The following is a 20424-nucleotide window of genomic DNA, read 5'->3' as shown; positions in this document are numbered from 1 at the left end:
AATTGCAAACTCCGGTGGGGCAGGGACTGATGGAAATGGGATAGGGACCTTACTGGGACAGGGACTGATAGGAATGGGGTAGGGACCTTAGATTGTAAGCTCTACCGGGGCAGGGACTGATGAGAATGGGATAGGGACCTTAGATTGAAAGCTCTACCGGGGCAGGGACTGATGGGAATGTGATAGGGACCTTAGATTGTAAGCTCCACCGGGGCAGGGACTGATAGGAATGGGATAGGGACCTTAGATTGTAAGCTCACTGGGGCAGGGACTGATAGGAATGGGATTGGGACCTTAGATTGTAAGCTCCACCGGGGCAGGGACCGATGGGAATGGGATAGGGACCTTAGATTGTAAGCTCTACTGGGGCAGGGACTGATGGAAATGGGATAGGGAACTTAGATTGTAAGCTCCACTGGGGCAGGGACTGATGGGAATGGGATAGGGACCTTAGATTGTAAGCTCCACAGGGTCAGGGGCTGATGGGAATGGGATAGGGACCTTAGATTGTAAGCTCCACTGGGACAGGGATTGATGGGAATGGGATAGGGACCTTAGATTGTAAGCTCCACTGGGGCAGGGGCTGATGGTAATGGGATAGGGACCTTAGATTGTAAGCTCCACTGGGGCAGGGACTGATGGGAATGGGATAGGGACCTTAGATTGTAAGCTCCACTGGGGCAGGGACTGATAGGAATGGGATAGGGACCTTAGATTGTAAGCTCCACTGGGGCAGGGACTGATGAGAATGTGATAGGGACCTTAGATTGTAAGCTCCACTGGGGCAGGGACTGATGGGAATGTGATAGGGACCTTAGATTGTAAGCCCCACTGGGGCAGGGACTGATGGGAATGGGATAGGGACCTTAGATTGTAAGCTCCACTGGGGCAGGGACTGATGGGAATGGGATAGGGACCTTAGACCTTGAACCTTAGTAAACTCTACCTGGACAGGGCCTAATAGGAATGGGATAGGGACCTTACTGGGCAGGGACTGATAGAAATGAAGCACGTTCTGCACGTTCTGCACTTAAGTCCAGAAAAGGATAGTTTCATTACTGTGGGGTGACCATGATCCCCTATAATACAGTAACATTTCTCAGTAAACAACAATCATTACAATAAAGTGCCTAATTAATTCAAAATTCATTGGGGGAAAAAAAAACAACTTTATTTGAGATGTTAAGATTCGCATAGGCCAAGCCAGGACCGGACAGACAATGAAACAAATGAAAAGATTTAAAAATAATTCCGTTTCAGCTGCAGACAGGAGAATCTTCTACACTGATAAGTCTCCAAATTCTTATCTAGCTCTATGAGTGCAAGGCAAACACAGTATTTAGTTAAGCAAACATAGCTGGGGCTTGGCTTAATCCACTAATAACTAGTAGGAGACCCCTAACCCAGCTGCTAGTAGCCTGAAACAGGTCCACATAGCATTTCTCAGGTTGACAAAGAAAAAATTTAAAAAAAGGCAGTCGCTTGTCCTATTGTGAAATCGCTGGCTCCGCCCATCATAGGGAAATTTTGAAATGAGCTCATGTGCCCTCCCCTGGGGGATGATTTAAAAAGCAGGCACACAAGCAGGGCAGAAAGGACTAAAGGGAACCCAGCTAAGGGTTAGAAGTGCATCATTTCAGGTGTCCCCCTGCCCACAAAATGCTCAGCTTGGACTCACTACGGTAAGTGATGGGCTTTAGTTTTTTTTGAGGGGGAAGTGGGTTTTACTATTTGGTGCGGAACTGTCTCCTAGAGAATAAAAAAGTTTTAGGGCAGAGCATGGAAGGGACCCCTGTGTGACAACAAATGCCAAAATGGCAATTTGTTTGCATATTGTTATATATTATCTGTTGTTAAACTACAACTCTCAGCATCCCTTCTTATTGCTTCCAAAATAATAAGTAATACAAGCAAGTTAAAGATTCAGGGGCACATTGTACGTTATATTCTAAAGGGGTAGGATAGTTGTGTGCATCATAAGGCGCTGGCACCCTGCTAATAGGAGATTAATGAATAACAGCATTAAATCCTTTTTATTTATATGATTATTATGTGTCCCCACAAAGAATAATATGTAAAGCCACAAATGTCATGACTGCAGGGAATCCAGTCCACTACAGCCACAGCCACAGCAATTCCCCCTATAATTCATTCATCCCTGCGGCCGGGGGGCTGCATTTCAGATGATGGCAAATGACAGTATTGCTCAGTGATTGGTCTAGATACGGCAGTTTTGTACATTCGGCATACAAGAGAGCCTGGAGCAAAACATCAAAATTGTCACTTTCTGGTCGTATGAGTTTGTATTTGTGATAAAAGCCGTGGGTTTTGCAGGACTTTAGAAATTAACCCTGTATATATCAGGGGCAGGCATACTGGTCTGGTGTTATTACACTGATCTTGGTAGAAGTAGTTCTTCGATACAGATATTGTGCGTGCATATGCGTGCGTGCATTTGTGTGTGTATGTGTGTGGGCTCCGACCTAAAGGATTCAGAAAGATAACACTGAATACTGGGTTTACTAGTAAGGTTTGCATTAAATGTGTTTGCTATTTGTCTATATTGCTTAACAGAACTCATAGTCATACGGAGACTACTGTATCTTGATGTCTATTTTTCTTTGTTTGAGCGTGAGCTACCACACTGCTCGCTCTGATATTTGTATATGCAGTCTAATCAATAGATCATGGATCTTCCCAGACTGTGGGACTAGCCCCATAGAAGGTCTAACATGAAGGCCACTTAGGGTGAAGACACACTGAGCTCCTAGAAGCAGCTACTTTTTCATGGCGACTAAACTCCAGAAAATCCCCTGCCATAGACATTATTGAAAATTGCTTCACACATAGAGACAATTATCAGTAAATGGTGTTTAGTAGCCACAAGTAGCTACTACTAGTAGCTTCGTATATCTCCACCCTTAAGTGTAGAGCCTACAGGTACCAGCCTGTTTGGGCATGGGTATGAGTGCAGGATTCTTGATCAAATGTTGGACTACAATAAGTGACATGAACCCAAACTCAGGTCTAACCAATGGTAGAACAATATGTAGGGGTCCCCTTGTTTTACTCAACAAAAATCCATGGCAAGTAATTTTAACCAATAATCAGTAGAATATGAATGAATGCTTTTGTCTCCATGGACATTGCTGGGTTGAGGTCTAATGGGCTACTGGTTTAGCTACTGTGGAAGGACAGTAGAGTTTGTACCACTATCCCCTCTCAGGGTATATGGCTTGTGCTGTTACTAATGGGGCCCATTGCTATAATGAGACTCTCAGTGCTGCTCAATAGTAGTCTATCAGAGCTGCTTTTAGGAATGGAATAAGTTGCCCCAATTGCCACAGAATGACATTACACTGCATTTGAATGTCTTAGCCTTTATGTCAGGGATGTTAAACCTGTACCCCCCAACCCAGATGCTGTTTAACAAAAACAGCTGGAGGGCAACTGGTTGGACACCCCAATGTATCTTTTAGTTTACACAAGACCCCTGTGTTGGGTACCTTTTTAGTGGATGATGGATGTGGTGGCTTTGGAAATGGCCCCTTTACACTTCAGCCTCTTTCCTCTTCTGGGGTGAAAGGTGTTTTTATTTGGGACCATGGGACTCCCAAAGTCGCTGGTGGGGGGAATCACTGCCCCTGCAACCCCGGTGGCTATACCTCTCAGTGTCAGTCAAGGACACTTTCAGCTGGGAACATCCCTGAGCCATTTTGGTTCCACTTAGTGAGTAATCTTCTCATTTGTGTCACCCTCTGACTGTTATATAGATAAAAATTACTTTATTTTGGGCCTGTATGGTAATTTTTTTTTGTTCTATTTGGTACTTTTATGCGGTAGAATAGTTCAGTCTCTCTCTCTCATGTTCTTACACTTTCCCTCTTATGCAAACATGGCCCCTTGGGAGATGAGGGTTTATAGATTGGGTTACATCTTGTGGGCGGCTGGAACTTTATGCCCCATGACTCTGAAGGGGAAGACAAGTCAATGACAAATACGTTAGTCTGGGGCAGACTGGACGTTATTGGGCTGGAACTTTCCATGTGGAAAAACATGTGAGGAGCTGCTCGGTTAGATGCTTGACTCCTTATTGACAGCGGTGCCTTCTGCAGAGAAGATGCTTAGACATGCACATTGCATTTGTATTCAGGGAAAAAGGAAACAGAAATGTAGAAGTGAGTAATGGAAACCTTAACCCTATGGGCACCACCAATCCCAAAATCTTTACAGGCTATTGACCCAAGGCACAGTAGATCTGTACAATAACCTATTTAAGTCACTGGTGCAGAGTATGAGACCATGGAAGGGCTCTCTTTATTGGTTGAAGGGCCCTGAGGTCAACGCAGCTTGTGATGGGCCATTGTTGGGTGCTGGGGAGTTGCAGGTCAGGCTGCAGCTTGGATGGACCTGCTATTAAATACTAATATGACTTCTGTTTTTTAATGTTTTGTGTACTTAGTGCAGCTTTCTGTTAGTAAACATATCCAAGTTCCATAACACAGTGTTGCTTCCTCTGTCTTGCTAAGCTTTCCTGCTTTAATCAGTAAGCTCATTAAGGGCTATGACCCAGCTGAAAAGCTCCAGAAATCATCTTATGCATTGTCTATTGACCTGGCTATTAGGTCTTTCCCTTTTAAGTCAAAAAGCTGAAAAGGAAATTGCAAGGAAAAAGCCAATGTCATTTTCAGACTTTTTGGGTTCATACACACCTTTGTCGTCCAACATTTGGCCAGGGACTGCCCTAGTTTACACTTCTACCCCCCCCCCCCCCCCCCCCCCCCCCCCACACACAGATCAGATACAGTGGGATTCAGATAATATCCGTAACCAGTCAGGCTGAAATGCTCTGTTATAAATAAAGCTAACATATCAGCCATAAAGCATGTCTGAACTGCTGCTTTGGGAGAAAAGGGAAGGAGACCTAACCATTTGCTCTTCCCTATATGAGCACAGAAGTAACTGTAGCTTTTAATGCACGCAAAGTAGCTGCTACTTTATCCCCCTAAATCCCCTTTATCCATTTTGCTGCCAAAGAGAAACAAGGAAAATGGAGAGTAAAGAGAAAAGAAAGATAAATGGCCCCTAGAATACAATGTAAGTAGCTGCTCACGCTGCAGTTGCTAAGTACAACCCAGTCTGCCCTACACATGCCCATTTCGGTGCCAGGATCACTGTCATGTGATTTTTGCCTGCCATACTCAACAAAGGCTGATGCCCATTCGGGTGCCAGGATCACTGTCATGTGATTAGGGCAAGTCATGCACAACAAAGACTGCACTTTTCATCACTTTACACAGTTTAACAAATTATGGTCTCAAGTTGCCTAGGACTGGTGACCCTGTCATTTTGGAAAACTATAATTACCCTCATCCTCTGATTGGCAGAAAAAGACTGGGAATGTGACTTCAGCAACCCCTGCGAGTCAGCAAGATCCCTGTCCTACAAACTACCTGTACCTGCACAGCCACTATGGCCTCTAATCTATACAAGTAGACATCTAACAGCCTTGTACTGGGTGGTATATTGCTTCTTATACAGGCAGTCTAACTATTATATAGAGCAGGGGTCCCCAACGTTTCTTACTCGAGAGCCATAGTCAAATATAAAAAGACTTGGGGAGCAACACAAGCACCATAAAAGTTCATGGAGGTGCCAAATAAGGGCTGTGATTGGCTATTAGGCAGCCTCTATGCACCCTATCAGCTTACAGGGGCTTTATTTGGTAGGAAATCTTGTTTTTATTCAACCAAAACTTGCCCCCAAGTCAGGAATTCAAAAATAACTCCCTGGTTTGGGGGCACTGAGAGCAACATCCAAGGGGTTGGGGAGCAACATGTTGCCCCGGAGCCACTGGTTGGGGATCACTGGTATAGAGCAATATCATCAGTTGTAATGGGTGCTTAGTAATGTCAATTGTGTCATTCAACTCATTGAAACTAAAACTAGTGTCTCCCCTGCTGAAAAAGCAACACACATAAAATCCTTATTGTTGGCAATAGGGGGTGCATGATTGCATGTTGAAATGACTGGATGCCTAGTACAGGGAACTGTTATCCAGAACGCTTGGGTCCTGAAGTTTTCTGGATAAGGGATCTTTCCGTAATTTGGATCTCCATACCTTAAGCCTGCTAAAAAACATTTAAATAGGATTGTTTTGCGTTCAATAAGGATTCATTATGTCTTAGTTGGGATCAAGTACAGGTACTGTTTTATTATTACAGAGAAAAGGGAATCATTTAACCATTAAATAAACCCAATAGGGCTGTTCTGCCCCCAATAAGGGGTAATTATATCTTAGTTGGGATCAAGTACAGGTACTGTTTTATTATTACAGAGAAAAGGGAATCATTTAACCATGAAATAAACCCAATAGGGCTGTTCTGCCCCAATAAGGGGTAATTATATCTTAGTTGGGATCAAGTACAGGTACTGTTTTATTATTACAGGCAAAAAGAAAATATTTTTTAACTTATTAAACTTGCTTATAATATAGTCTATGGGAGATGGCCTTTCCATAATTCTGGATAATGGGTTTCCAGATAAAGGATCCCATACAGTAGTATAAATAGCCATTGCCTAATGTGTTTCTATACCCATGTAGGAATCCCATGAGATGGAAACTCCTGTATCTCCCCTGCTCTAATTCTTGTTTTTCCCCATTTTATTCCCCATTAGGTTTGACAACTCTTTCGGCTGCCAGGTAGGTGTCAGCGAATTCCCCGCTGTGTGTTGTTTGTGCATGGATATCACTTTCTCTTTCTATTTGTTCTTTCAGTTCTATTTGCATGTCCCCTATTCCTTTATCTCTTGCTCCGTTACATTGTATCCCTTGGAGCCCAGGGTCCATTCCATATTTGCATGGGGGTCAGTTTGTGCCTCGATGTTGAACAGGACCTGGTGATCTGTTTCTTTCATTGGAAAGAAATGATAATTATTATGGTTAATTCACATTTGTCACCCTCCCCCCCCCCCCCATGTTAATCTTGTGAACCCGGGAGTGTGAGCTCAGTGTTGGGTGAGATAGGCATCTGGGCATGTGCTCTAACATGCAGGGGACGGTGAGAGACAGGAAGCGACAGCAAGATAATGTCAGCTCCATCCAGTCTCTCCGCCCATAACCTCCAGTGTCTCAGCTTTACTGTCACTTAATAACAAATCCGGTATAAACATATTCATCTGCAGGGGATTATATATACCCTATATATACCATATATATTATATGGACTCTTCGCAGTTAGCCAGCCAGTTTCTGGGGCTATACTGTATCTTTCACCCCACCCCTTTACTTTGCTGTTCACCCTCCTGGCAGATAAGTTTTTCCCATTTTTTGAGATTCTATTCATACAAACTGGTTCCTAACTGGTTCTCTTTCCCCCCTACCAGTATCCAGATGCAATACTCCAAGATCTGGAGGCATTCAATAAACATGGCAACAGCTACTCGCAGACCAGTGAGTCTGACACCCAAACAGGTACCTGTCCTGCATATCAAAAATCACATAGGAATGATTATGTGTTATACTGGGAAGGCATCTACTGCTGTTGGGATATTAAATGGCTACTGGCTACTCGTACACTGGAATATACACACCCTAACAATACTATGTGACTACAGGATAACACATTTATTATTATTAACATTAATTTATAAAGCACCAACATATTCTGCAGCGCTGTACATTTATATACTCGGGGCTGTACTTAGTAGCAAAGGGGGCACAATAATTCCCTGTGTCGGGCACCATAATGTATAAACCAACCAACATTTCTCCAGCTGGTATTGAACTACAGCTGCAGCCAAAGGTTGTAAGTGGATGCTGGGACTTCTAGTGCAACAACATACATATTAGCAGCAGTCAGAAGTCCTTAGGGCTGATATAAATGTCAGGCAGTCACTTACACCAATGAAACCAACAGCAGGGAGGGAATCTCTAAGAAACACGACTGTTAGCCAGGCACATGGAATTATTACTCATAGGCACATTTCTGATAAAGGGCCAAAAACTGGGAGAATTTTACTTTGAAAGCCTGCTTTATGAAGCAACTGACATAAAACATCAGGTTTTAAAGGACAGCTGCCGTCTCTATATGTCCCTTGATATGATTAATGGCAGCTAGGCCATGTTAGATTGCAGTGGTGGTGTTTCCCTTTTGCTTGCTAAGCTTCCTTTTCTTAGTTGTGCTGCAATGTCATATTGTGAATGGCTCCCAAATAACACCTCTGTGGTCCATACACTTGTTATCAAAGGTGCTAGAATCTCAGCCATAAAGCACAGCAGTCCTGCTGTTTTGTTATAGAAATAAAGGAAACATCTATTTTTCCAAAACAAAAATACAATGGCTAGATGAGCCTTTTCTTAATGTTTTATTTCCCTGTTCTGGCAGATAGCTTCCATGCTCATAGTCTATTCTCCTGCCTGAAACAAAGAGCTAGTGAGGACCATGCAAATAATCCACTGGGAAATTTGCAAGATGGGTGCAAGGAAAAAAGGGAGTCGGCCGTTAGATATGCAGTGACAAAGGTGCCACTGTCCAGCCCCCCCATATCTAGCCAGCCCCACACCCATATTTTACTATCTGCATTTTGTTAAGGAAATCCATCTCTGTGTTGCCATTGTCTTTTCTGTTCAGCACCTTTAACACGTCGCCTTCGTGTCCCATTAACCCACTGGGTGCTAGATGGGAAAGGAACACCCAGTGCCAAGCCCTTATACACCACCTTCCTCAGTTTATAGGCATGGGGATATATCTCAAAAAACCCCTCTTAAGGTGGCCATACACTGGTCCTTTAGACCAATTCGGCATCTTATCTGCCCCTGTATGGGCTGCGCCTACCCAGCATAAAATTGGCTAGATCTTGTTTGGGCAGGTTTGATTTTCCCGTTGGATCGGGGGCCACATCGGCTACGACGACCCATGTACCCGGCGTTTTCATTTAAGCTGATGTCCCACGGAGCGGGACCACTTCGAAATGCCTTTCCACTGAAATTTTTAGTCAGATTGGGGACTGCTTTGGCTCATTGATGTGGTCCCTGAACCGACGGACGCCCATACCCCAGGGCCAAACGACCAGATTGGCCCGAAATCACCCGCCCATTGGTGGGGATATCGGGAGAATGTATGGCCGCCTTTAGCCCATAAAAAATCTATGAAATGAATGCACACATATTTAGAATTCTTCTCGCAGGTGGAAATGTATCATTCTAAGAAACATAAATCAGCCCGGCAGTAATACCTGCTTGTGCCACTCATATGTAACATTAATCATCTCTGTAATGACAAGGTGCTGACTTTGGGTTTGGTCTTGCAGACCTCCTGTGGAGTTTGATAGAAGCAGAGGATCCTGGTTACGAGACATACGACAATATACAGTTGACCTCACTGCAGAATGTCCAGCTGCCCTATCTCCCGAGCACCTATCCCCAGTACTGCCTAGACACCTTGCAGGCTCTAGATGGAACAGTACAATGCCCAGCACAATGTCCACTGCCTGACGACCTATATATTGGCGAGGTAAGGAACCAATGAATGTAGCCTTAATATCCTAATATGCATCCTAATATGAACAATCAGTTATTTGATTAGCTTGAACCCATGTGGCATTTTGTTAGGGTGATTATAGGGTGATTGCCCAAACAAGGGTATCATTATTGGTGATGAAGAAGGTGGGGCTCCCCTACAGATGCATCCGAGACCTCATCCAAACAATGGCGGCAAACACCTGACTGACTGACTTCTATCTCATGAGATTTCTTGATGGTCTGTTTAAGGGGCAGTTAACTTTTAGTATGTTATAGACTGTCCTATTCCTAGCAACTTCACAATTGGTCTTCATTATTTATTTTTTTTATTGTTTTTGAATTATTTGCTTTCCTCTTGTACGTCTTTCAGATGGGGGTCACTGACCCTGGCAGCAAAAAAATGATTGCTCTTGAGGTTACAATTTTATTATTATTGTTACTTTGCATTCCTTATCGTTACATATATACTGTCCTATTCATATTCATGTCTCTCATTCAAACTGCTGCCTGGTTACTAAGGTAATCAAGACCCTAGCAACCAGATAGCTGCTGAAATTCCAAGCTGGAGAGCTGCTGAAGAGAAAGCAAAATAACTGAAAACCACAAATAATAAAAAAATGAAAACCAATTGGAAATTGTCTCAGAATATATGTTCCTTATAAAGATTGCTTTGGCTTACCTATAATGCTCTGTCTCTTTCTCCAGCCATATCCCCCCTATGCCACGTACCCAATGCCTGGTAATGTGCCCAGCCCACCCCTTTCCGAGGAGGAAGATTTTCGCCACGCAGAGAGCCCACCCCTAGAAGTGTCGGACAGTGACTCAGATGAGAACTTCTCTCCGGGGGAATGCATTGGTTATGATCCAGGTACTGTCTCAATTAAAGAGTTAAACATATAGACATATAGGACAGTGCAGAGACAACCCTTCCCAGGCTCTATCTGTTGGGACTTGCTGTTGTTTTGGGGTGTTCGGTGCAACTCTGCCAGTGCATATTCTGAGGGTCAATGCCTTTTATTTGCCAATATATGATAATCCTATATGTATGTAATACTGGGCCCCAGTGGAGCTTACAATCTAAGGCCCCTATCAGCAGGTGAGACTAAAAGTCTATCCCAAAATATTCTGAGTGAAGTATTGGAGTCTATGGCTCAGGGCACTGTAAGTAATGAGGCCCTTTCTGTATTGCAGTGTTGGGGTCTATGGCTCAGGGCACTGTAAGTAATGAGGCCCTTTCTGTCTTGCAGGGTTGGGGTCTATGGCTCAGGGCACTGTAAGTAATGAGGCCCTTTCTGTCTTGCAGTGTTTGGGTCTATGGCTCAGGGCACTGGAAGTAATGAGGCCCTTTCCGTCTTGCAGGGTTGGGGTCTATGGCTCAGGGCACTGTAAGTAATGAGGCCCTTTCCGTCTTGCAGGGTTGGGGTCTATGGCTCAGGGCACTGTAAGTAATGAGGCCCTTTCCGTCTTGCAGTGTTGGGGTCTATGGCTCAGGGCACTGTAAGTAATGAGGCATAGACCCCAACCCTGCAAGACAGAAAGGGCCTCATTACTTACAGTGCCCTGAGCCATAGTCCCCAACACTGCAAGACGGAAAGGGCCTCATTACTTCCAGTGCCCTGAGCCATAGTCCCCAACACTGCAAGACGGAAAGGGCCTCATTACTTCCAGTGCCCTGAGCCATAGACCCCAACCCTGCCCTGAGCATAGACCCCAACCCTGCTCAGGGCACTGTAAGTAATGAGGCATAGACCCCAACCCTGCAAGACAGAAAGGGCCTCATTACTTACAGTGCCCTGAGCCATAGACCCCAACCCTGCAAGACGGAAAGGGCCTCATTACTTACAGTGCCCTGAGCCATAGACCCCAACCCTGCAAGACGGAAAGGGCCTCATTACTTACAGTGCCCTGAGCCATAGACTCCAATACTTCACTCAGAATATTTTGGGATAGACTTTTAGTCTCACCTCATTAATTACATCAGAAATTGCAGTACGTGCCCAGGGGTAATAAACATGTTTATTTAAACGCCAAAAATATTTACCGAAATTAAAGAGGATAAACATCTATGAAACATTTGCAAAAAAAATGCAAAGTTCAACCAGGTCCCTTATCAGTGGGTGTGAATATAACAGGAAGATAAAGGACAGACCCAACCAAATTCCCAAACAGCCCTAAACTGGATGACTGCTGGCAATGGGGTGCTGCACGCAAGGCTGGGCAGCTGGAATAAGCAGGGACGCTAATTACATAAATAAATCAAGTGAAAGCAGGCAATATAAAGTTCACAAAAATCAGGATATAGATATATTGGGACCATAAAGCAATAGACAGATAGCCGGGCAAGGTCTTTCCACAGGAATGTGACGCACAGGATAAATAACCCCTCCTGCCTACCTGATGGGAAAACATGTTTTTTTTCAAAACACATCAGTTAATAGAGCTGCTCCCAATAGATATCAGAATAGCACTCAATAGTAAGACAGCCAAGTCCGGTTTGGGACTCCTCCAGTTACATGAAAGTAGGAGAAACAATAGGTTAGCTGAAAGCAGTTCTAATGTGTAGTGCTGACTGAAAGCTCAGACTCAGGCACAATGCACTGAGATGGCGCCTACACACCAACATTACAGCTACAAATACATTTATTGGTTCAAGAATAAAATTTTAAATGGTAGAGTGAATTATTTGCTATGTAATTATAAACAGTGTAATTTAGAAATAAAAAAGTGCTCCATAAAATGGGTAAAGACACACAGAGCTACTAGTAGCAGCTACTTGTAATGGCTACTAAGGGCTGTGACAAGGCAACTTCCACGACTTCTGCAAATCGCTGCACCGCGTATGCCATCCCACTGGCGATTTACATTCTCGCCGGTGGGGTGGCATTTTGGGGACATTAGTCGCCTGTGACAAGGGAGATTTGTTGCACGGCGACTAATCTCCCTGTCTGCGATAGCCCTAAAATACATTTACTGATAATTGTCTCTATATGTGTTTTAACAGAGGCAATTCTCAGTATTGTCTATGGCAGGGGATTTTCTGGCATTTAGTAGCTGTGACAAGTAGCTGCTACTAAGTAGCTCTGTGTGACTTCACCCTAACTAGTTCCAATCAGACTGGTCAGGTATAAATAACAGCAGTTGGGAAAAGCTTAATAATCTGTCCCAGTAAAGCAATAATAATAATAATAATAATAATAATAATAATAAATGTAACAAAAGGCACTCTGAATATTATCTGTGCTGTAACTTTATCAGCCCTCTCAGGAAGAAGAGGTTTAGTTTTAGGTGCTTTCTCAGGGCTGTTATCACTTTTTTGTCTTTGTGTCCTCAGCTTTGAAGTGGGCCAGGTTATGAACAAAAACATTCAGCCAACAAACCATAAAAACATTCCCAGAGCTTGGTCAGTGAGCAATAAACCGTTCTCCCCTTTATCAGACCCAACTACCTACTCCAGTGGGTACAATAACAATGTGTGGGAGGGCATGGACTCTGTGAGCCAATCCAGATAACTTCTAATTATTGGAATAGGCAATTTAAGCCACACCAGTCATTGCCAGTATAGGAGTTACTACATCATACTGTGATATTCTTGACAATTCCATGCTCCCTACTTTGTGGCAACAGTTTGGGGAAGGCTCTTTCATATTTCATCATAATAATGCCCCCTATGCACAAAGTAAAGGTGACCATACACAGGCAGACTCAAGCTGCCAAACTGAGTCCTTCAGATCTATTCAGCAGCTTACGTGCCTGTTCATAGGGCCTTCCGACCGATATGTGGCCGATGTCAATTGAGCAGGTTTGATTCTCCTGTCGGATCAAAGTCCGCGTTGGCTCATTGATGTGGTTCTCACTCTGACGGCTCCTATTCCTCTCATTGTAATGTGATCTTTTGGCTCTAGTACAATTTCCCCTCACCTTAGGTAGGCATATCAGGGGAAAGATCCTCTGGTTTGAGGACCTCACCAAACAATCTTATAGTGTATGGCCACCTTAAGGCCAATACAGATTTGGTTTGCCCAGATGGGATCTAAAGAGCTTGACTGGCCTGCACAAAGTCCTGACATCAAATATAAGATATGGTGGAGGGTGGTTCACAAAAGGCAAGTGTTATTTTCATTTATTGAAATGCACAAGAGCTTACAATCTTTGAAGGAAGAGAAACATGTAGGTGGAATAGAAGGATAATGGAATGGGAATTGACCAATGGAAGGAGAAGTGAGTAACCAGCTGGTATAGGGGGGATGTAGGACATTTAGCTTTCTAGTATGAAGTCACTGAGAACCTAAATATAATTCCATTTTCTACAATGAGCACAGTCAAATATACAATTAAATATAAATCTTCTCTTTGTTATTTCAGGTGTACGCAAGAAGGTGCGTCTGTACAAATTCCTGCTGGAACTTTTGCAGAACGGAGACATGAGGGATTGCATCTGGTGGTTGGACCGCGAGCGAGGGACCTTCCAGTTCTCCTCCAAACACAAAGAATTGCTGGCTCATCGTTGGGGCCAACAAAAAGGCAACCGCAAGAAAATGACCTACCAGAAAATGGCCCGTGCCCTGCGCAATTATGGCAAAACCGGCGAGATCCGCAAAGTGAAGAAGAAGCTGACATATCAGTTTGACAGCCTGCTGCTGGGGGAGAGGAGTGCTGAGCCAATGTTGCACGCTCTCTCCTAGACTTGCCCACCCTCTGGGTACATGAAACCAAAGACCCCCCCAAAGATTCTCTCTTATCATCAACTTTTGTTTTATCTTTTTTGAGATTGTGTGGGATGGGAGTGGGGCTACGTTTCATAATCTTGGCATAAGTATGCACTGAAGACTATGGAAAGGAGGTTGCAAAAACCACAAGAGTCGGCCATGACACTGCCAGAGAAGGCATCAGATCATTCACAATGGACCCTCGCGAGCTCCTCGTAAAGATGGCGGTGATGGAAGTTAAAGTGATGTTGGTAGAAAAGCATAGTTTAAGGGTTTAGCAAGTGAACACGGGGCAGAATGATGGGGCAGGTAGCATTCTGATGATGGACTGGAATCATGCAGGTCACATGACTATGTACTCGCGAGCTCATGATGTCACTAGGCCGATGCACTCTCCCAAGTCTGTAGGGATAGCATTTTGCCATCAGTTCTCTTATGCTTCTATTATTTTTTTTTTCTTCTTCTTTTATGAATTTGCTCTAATTATTCTTTTCTTCCATATTGGATAGACTAATGTAGAGATAAACCAATAGAGCAATATTATCAGTCGTTGTGAGTTTGGCGTTAGAAGGTGCTTATAGCACAGACTTCCAGGAGCCTTTATACGAACTCGGAAATAACGGTTGTTTTCTCGTACACAGAAAATGTTGTGGAATGTTCATTGTAACGATGGGGGACCTTCTGTTTGTTTCAGTTGCAGTGGGTGTGGCCATCTTGGGAAATACCATCCCTATCTCCAATAAAGGTTGTGCCCCGCTGCCTAACATAAGTAATCAAAGGGGGGTTCTGGGGGCTCTCTTCTACTTGTAATCCTTATTCCACATCATATACAGGGGTTGTTGTTTGCCACTGAAAATTATTTCTGAATTTGGCTTCAATTCCCTACAATGATTGCATTTTAAGCTTTTCTGTAGGTTTCCAACTCTCTCATTTAGCCATGTAGTAGGCATGGTAGTGACTAAAACATCTGTGACTGTGGGCGGGGCTTACTAACATGGCTGGATGGGGCAATGTTAGTAGGGCCCGCCCACAGCCACTGATGTTTTTTACCCCAGGGAAGGGCAGGCATCAAACACTAGCATGAAAGCTCTGCATATTATTGATTCAAATGGATGTTCAGATGTAGGCAGGGCCAGTTGGTATTGTGGGTGGGTGTGTCCCCCTGGCTTAGGGGCGGAGCATGGGTAATCCTAGAGGTGTCAGAAGGGTACAATCTTGAAAATGCTTGATTTAAAAAAAAAAAAAAAAAAGCAAAATCTTTATAATGATAAGAGCTGTTCATTATCAGACAGTTGCCCGAAGGTAAAACATCCCCTATTCAATTATGACCCCCCCCCAAACTAAATGCCCCTGGTTATGGAGCTTTATGTTCTTAGAATGTTTTATTTAATATCGGGGTCAAAACTGAGCACATTGTGCTCTAATGTAAAATCTAGTTAACAAATTCCAAATATAGGGGACTCTAAGATGTGCCATGGAGATTTGTTTCCCCTTTAAACAAATTATCTGCATATTATGGGCTGGTTATCCAATGCATCCCATTCTTTCCTATGCAGCCCATAGGCCTCCAGTTGGGCAGCCCTGAGCCAATGTATATATCTATATGTGCAGTGCCTGACCAATAAAAACTCATTCAATCAAAATGAAAATACCAATGAAATCGCAAGATATAAAACGCATGAAAGCTGGGACTTCTGGGAGCCAATAAGTCCAGCAACAGCCTTTCTATGACAAAAGACCATTGTTTGGGTCTGCAGTGAAACCCTTGGGGCAAACATATTGGGCTGGGGGGGCAGTGGTGTAACTACTCTGCAGCGGGGCCCCCTGCAAAAAAATCTTTTGGCTGCTGGGTAGCAAAAATAAAGTCCCTTATCAAACGTACATTCCTTGGAGAATCTGACTTTCACATATGAATTTCCCCCCTCCTGTGCCTTTAATTGCAAGATCGGTACGCTTGGGCTTCTAACAGTAAAGGGTTAATAGGCAATGTATCCATTCAGGTCAGGCAGAGGTTGTATGTACATAATTTTGTTGTTTGTGAAAAGAATGTTAATATATATATGTATAAACGGTTGTAAGTTAATATGCATTTATCCATTTTCGAAATAAAAAGAATGAAATCACGTTCTTTCTCTGACTTCTTGGGATATAGAACTAATAGAACTATATGTGTATTGTCTGCAAGGAGTTTGTATGTTCCCCCCCATGAGTGGGTTTGGTTGGGCCCAAATGAATTCACCTTTCTCATAATAATCATCCTACTGTGGTTCCAGGGGTTTCCAGGGCAGTAAATCAGTGTCCCCCCCCATATTATATAATGTTCATACAGGGTCACCTACCCACAGCCATGATCCTCTTTAGGAGGGACAGCCGTGCAGTTTGAAAGCTACTAAGGACGTATTAATATAAGATTTTCATTGGTTCTATTATTAATGGATAAGTAAACCTTAAAAAAGTGAAATTGCTCAGGGCCCTTTTGTACTTTATATCAATTTATTTTTTTAAGTTTCAGAGCTATTGAAGTTTTTATTAACTGCCAATATAAGGAATTTTGTAACAACAGCGCCACCTGCTGGTCAGTTCCTGTAACTGTACAGACAGAGAGATATCCCTTCAGAAGGGAAACAGAGAAGGGTTCTGATGTATCTCTGCTAAGTAAAAAGATCAGAAGCCTCTAGTCACATGGGGCAAAGCCTTGGCTGTGTTTTTGCTGCAGGCAGAGAGAAGCCGATGTGCTACCCACGTCTCTGCACCAACAGACAGTGTGGCCAGAGCGCAGACACATGGGTAGGATATTGGCATGAAATACAAACCTATGCATTTTCTTTTGTCTGCACACTGGCAGCACCATACTGGGCAGTACAGAGACAGCAAAGCGCATAGACTTCTCTCTACATGCAGAGATATGTAGGCAGAGAGAAGCTGTGACATTAGCCTTAGTGGCCTCTGTGTATCTGAATTGCCCGGGTTCTGTTTGAAACACAGGAGCGCCACAAACCCTGCAACTACATACTTGGCTACATGCAAAGTGAAACAACGGAAATGTTTATACTGAAAAATGGACAAACAAGGCTTTAAACTCTCTTTCCAATGTTTGGTTTCACCTCATATTCTACCTGTGTGGCGTAACTGGAACAAACCTGTGCGGGGGGTATAGCTCAGGGGTAGAGCATTTAACTGCAGATCAAGAGGTCCCTGGTTCAAATCCAGGTGCCCCCTTCTCAACATTATATTAAAAGGAATAAGAGACATGCTGACAACTGGCTAGTAAAAAGCTCCCCAAACACTCACTTCCCAACATTGTTACGGTTTACATACGCACGCGCCGATATTTAACCCCTTCCGATCCTAATCAGCATATGCGGATTCGGATTTGGTTCGGGATTCGGCTGAATCCTGCTGGGTGGGTTCGGAGGTTCGGCCAAACCCAAAAAAGTGGGTTCAGTGCATCCCTATAGAATACATAAATCAGCCTTATGAAATAATAATGGAGCCAACTGTCCATCATAAAAATGACCACTAAAATGATAAGTGGTGCAAATATAGAATATAGCTCAGTGATGGGGCATGTGACTGCAGATCAAGAGGCCACTGGTTCAATCCAGGTGCCCCTCCCTGAGTTTATACCATATGAGCCAATGTATATATCTATATGTGCAGTGTCTGACCAATAAAAACTCATTCAATCAAAATGAAAATTCCACTGAAATCGCAAGATATAAAATGCTTGTTGACAATAAGTCCAGTAACAGCCTTTTTATGACAAAAGACCATTGTTCGGGTCTGTAAGTTAATATGCATTTATCCATTTTCGAAATAAAAAGAATGAAATCACGTTCTTTCTCTGACTGCTTGGGATATAGAACTAATAGAACTATAGTGTATTGTCTGCAAGGAATTTGTATGTTCCCCCCCATGAGTGGGTTTGGTTGGGCCCAAATGAATTCACCTTTCTCATAATAATCATATTATATAATGTTCATACAGGGTCACCTACCCACAGCCGAGATCCTCTTCAGAAGGGACAGCCGTGCAGTTTGGAAGCCCTGCATTATATTAAACCAAAGAGAGCGATGTGACTACCAGTGCAGTGAGACAATCAGTGAGAAGCCCGTCTTTGTAATTCTTTAACCATTTAATGGCACAAAGTCTCTTTCCAATGATTGGTTTCACCTCACATTCTAAAACACACCTGTGTGGCGTAACTGTAACAAACCTGTGCTGGGGGTATAGCTCAGGGGTAGAGCATTTGACTGCAGATCAAGAGGTCCCCGGTTCAAATCCGGGTGCCCCCTTCTCATCCTCATCTTACATAGAATACATAAATCAGCCTTATGAGATAATAATGGAGCCAATTGTCCATCATAAAAATGACGTAACTAAAGTGTTAAGTGGCTTGAATGTAAGGATATATCTCAGTGATGGGGCATTTAACTGCAAATCAAGAGGTCTTTGGTTCAATCCGGGTGCCCCTCCCTGAATTTAAACCGTATATTTCAGCTTTAACCATTTAGTGGCACAAAGTCTCTTTTCAAAGATTGGTTTCACCTCACATTCTAAAACACACCTGTGTGGCGTAACTGTAACAAACCTGTGTGGCGTAACTATAACAAACCTGTGCAGGGGGTATAGCTCAGGGGTAGAGCATTTGACTGCAGATCAAGAGGTCCCTGGTTCAAATCCGGGTGCCCCCTTCTCATCCTCATCTTACATAGAAAACATAAATCAGCCATATGGAATAATAATGGAGCCACCTGTCCATCATAAAAATGACTTAACAATGGCGTTAAGTGGCTTGTATACAAGGCTGAATTTTTCAGCAAGCAGAAATATGAAAATTCAGCCCTACGCCTGCTACTTGTGCCTGCACCCAAATTAACGGAATACGCTTGGGTGCAGGCACGTGTAGCCGATATACACATGAAAACGCGAGAGAATGCAAAAGTGTTTTTCCGCTTGCCGAAAAAATCAACCCTACGCCACGTGTGGCATCAGACTAAAGGTCCCCATACACGGGCCGACTATAGCTGCCGATATGGGTCCCTTGGACCGATTCAGCAGCTAATCGGCCCGTGTATGGGCAGAACAGAGCGGCCTGGCCGACCAATATCTGGCCTGAAATTGCCATCGCCAAGCGAGCGGATATTATAGTGTAAGGGCACCTTAAGAATACAGCTCAGTGATTGGGCATTTGCCTGCAGATCAAGATGTCTCTGGTTCAATTCAGGGTCCCCCTCCCTGTGTTTATACCATATATTTGGGTTTGGTTGGGCCCAAATGAATTCACCTTTCTCATAATAATCATATTATATAATGTTCATACCATTGCAGGTACCCTGGGCTCTGGTTGAAGCACAGAAGCGCCACAAGTCCTGCAGTATATTGATATGTGACTACAAGCGCAGTGAGACAATCAGCAAGAAGCCTGTCTTGCTCTGTGGTAATGCATTTAACTGCAGATCAAGATTTCAAATCCCGGCACCCCCTTCCCATATTATTATTATCATTATATTACACAGAATATATAAATCAACCTTACAGTTGTCACAGAATATTAGAGCTAACTTGCAAACATAAAAAAAACTTACCTAAAGGGTTAACTGCTTTAAAGGTGGGGGTATAGCTCAGGGGAAGAGCATTTGACTGAGTGGTAAGAGGTCCCTGGTTCAAATCCACAAAGCCCCTTCTCGAGTTTATACCTCATATTTCAGCTTTAACCATTTAGTGGCCTCTGTGTATCTGAATTGCCCGGGTTCTGGTTGAAACACAGCAGCGCCACAAACCCTGCAACATATTAAATAGCGTGAGATCTGACAACATGAAAAGTGAAACTACGGGAATTTTTACACTAAAAAATGGACAAACAAGAACTTACACTCTCTTTCCAATGTTTGGTTTCACCTCATATTCTACAACACACCTGTGTGGCGTAACTGTAACAAACCTGTGCAGGGGGTATAGCTCAGGGGTAGAGCATTTGACTGCAGATCAAGAGGTCCCTGGTTCAAATCCAGGTGCCCCCTTCTCATCCCTATCTTACATAAAAAACATAAATCAGCCTTATGGAATAATAATGGAGCCAACTCTCCATCAAAAAAATGACTTTAAGTCATTTAGGGGTTTAGTGTTTAGGGGTTCAAATGTGAGGATATAGCTCAGTGATGGGGCATGTGACTACAAAAATTGATTCAAGGA

The 20424-nt window shown here is 43.4% G+C and overlaps 1 protein-coding gene and 4 non-coding genes across 5 annotated transcripts; all 5 read left to right on the top strand.

Annotated features, from left to right (window-relative positions):
- The first annotated feature begins 1640 nt into the window (after nucleotides 1-1640).
- On the top strand, nucleotides 1641-15479 carry spib (Spi-B transcription factor). The gene is given in 6 exon segments (NM_001145984.1): nucleotides 1641-1682; nucleotides 6679-6703; nucleotides 7387-7474; nucleotides 9313-9515; nucleotides 10229-10391; nucleotides 13886-15479. Coding segments are annotated over 6 exon segments (822 nt in total). The 5' UTR covers nucleotides 1641-1659; the 3' UTR covers nucleotides 14206-15479.
- Nucleotides 15480-17376: 1897 nt separating this feature from the next.
- Nucleotides 17377-17448, top strand: trnac-gca. The gene has a single exon. It is a non-coding gene; the product is annotated as a tRNA-Cys (tRNA).
- A 1004-nt stretch (nucleotides 17449-18452) lies between these two features.
- On the top strand, nucleotides 18453-18524 carry trnac-gca. The gene has a single exon. It is a non-coding gene; the product is annotated as a tRNA-Cys (tRNA).
- A 327-nt stretch (nucleotides 18525-18851) lies between these two features.
- On the top strand, nucleotides 18852-18923 carry trnac-gca. The gene has a single exon. It is a non-coding gene; the product is annotated as a tRNA-Cys (tRNA).
- Nucleotides 18924-20180: 1257 nt separating this feature from the next.
- Nucleotides 20181-20252, top strand: trnac-gca. The gene has a single exon. It is a non-coding gene; the product is annotated as a tRNA-Cys (tRNA).
- Nucleotides 20253-20424: the final 172 nt, after the last annotated feature.

This window comes from Xenopus tropicalis, chromosome 7 (assembly GCF_000004195.4).
Source record: "Xenopus tropicalis strain Nigerian chromosome 7, UCB_Xtro_10.0, whole genome shotgun sequence".
In the NCBI taxonomy this organism is placed as follows: domain Eukaryota; kingdom Metazoa; phylum Chordata; class Amphibia; order Anura; family Pipidae; genus Xenopus; species Xenopus tropicalis.
The sequence above is the reverse complement of the archived record's forward strand: the minus strand, read 5'-3'. Positions and strand labels throughout refer to the sequence as shown.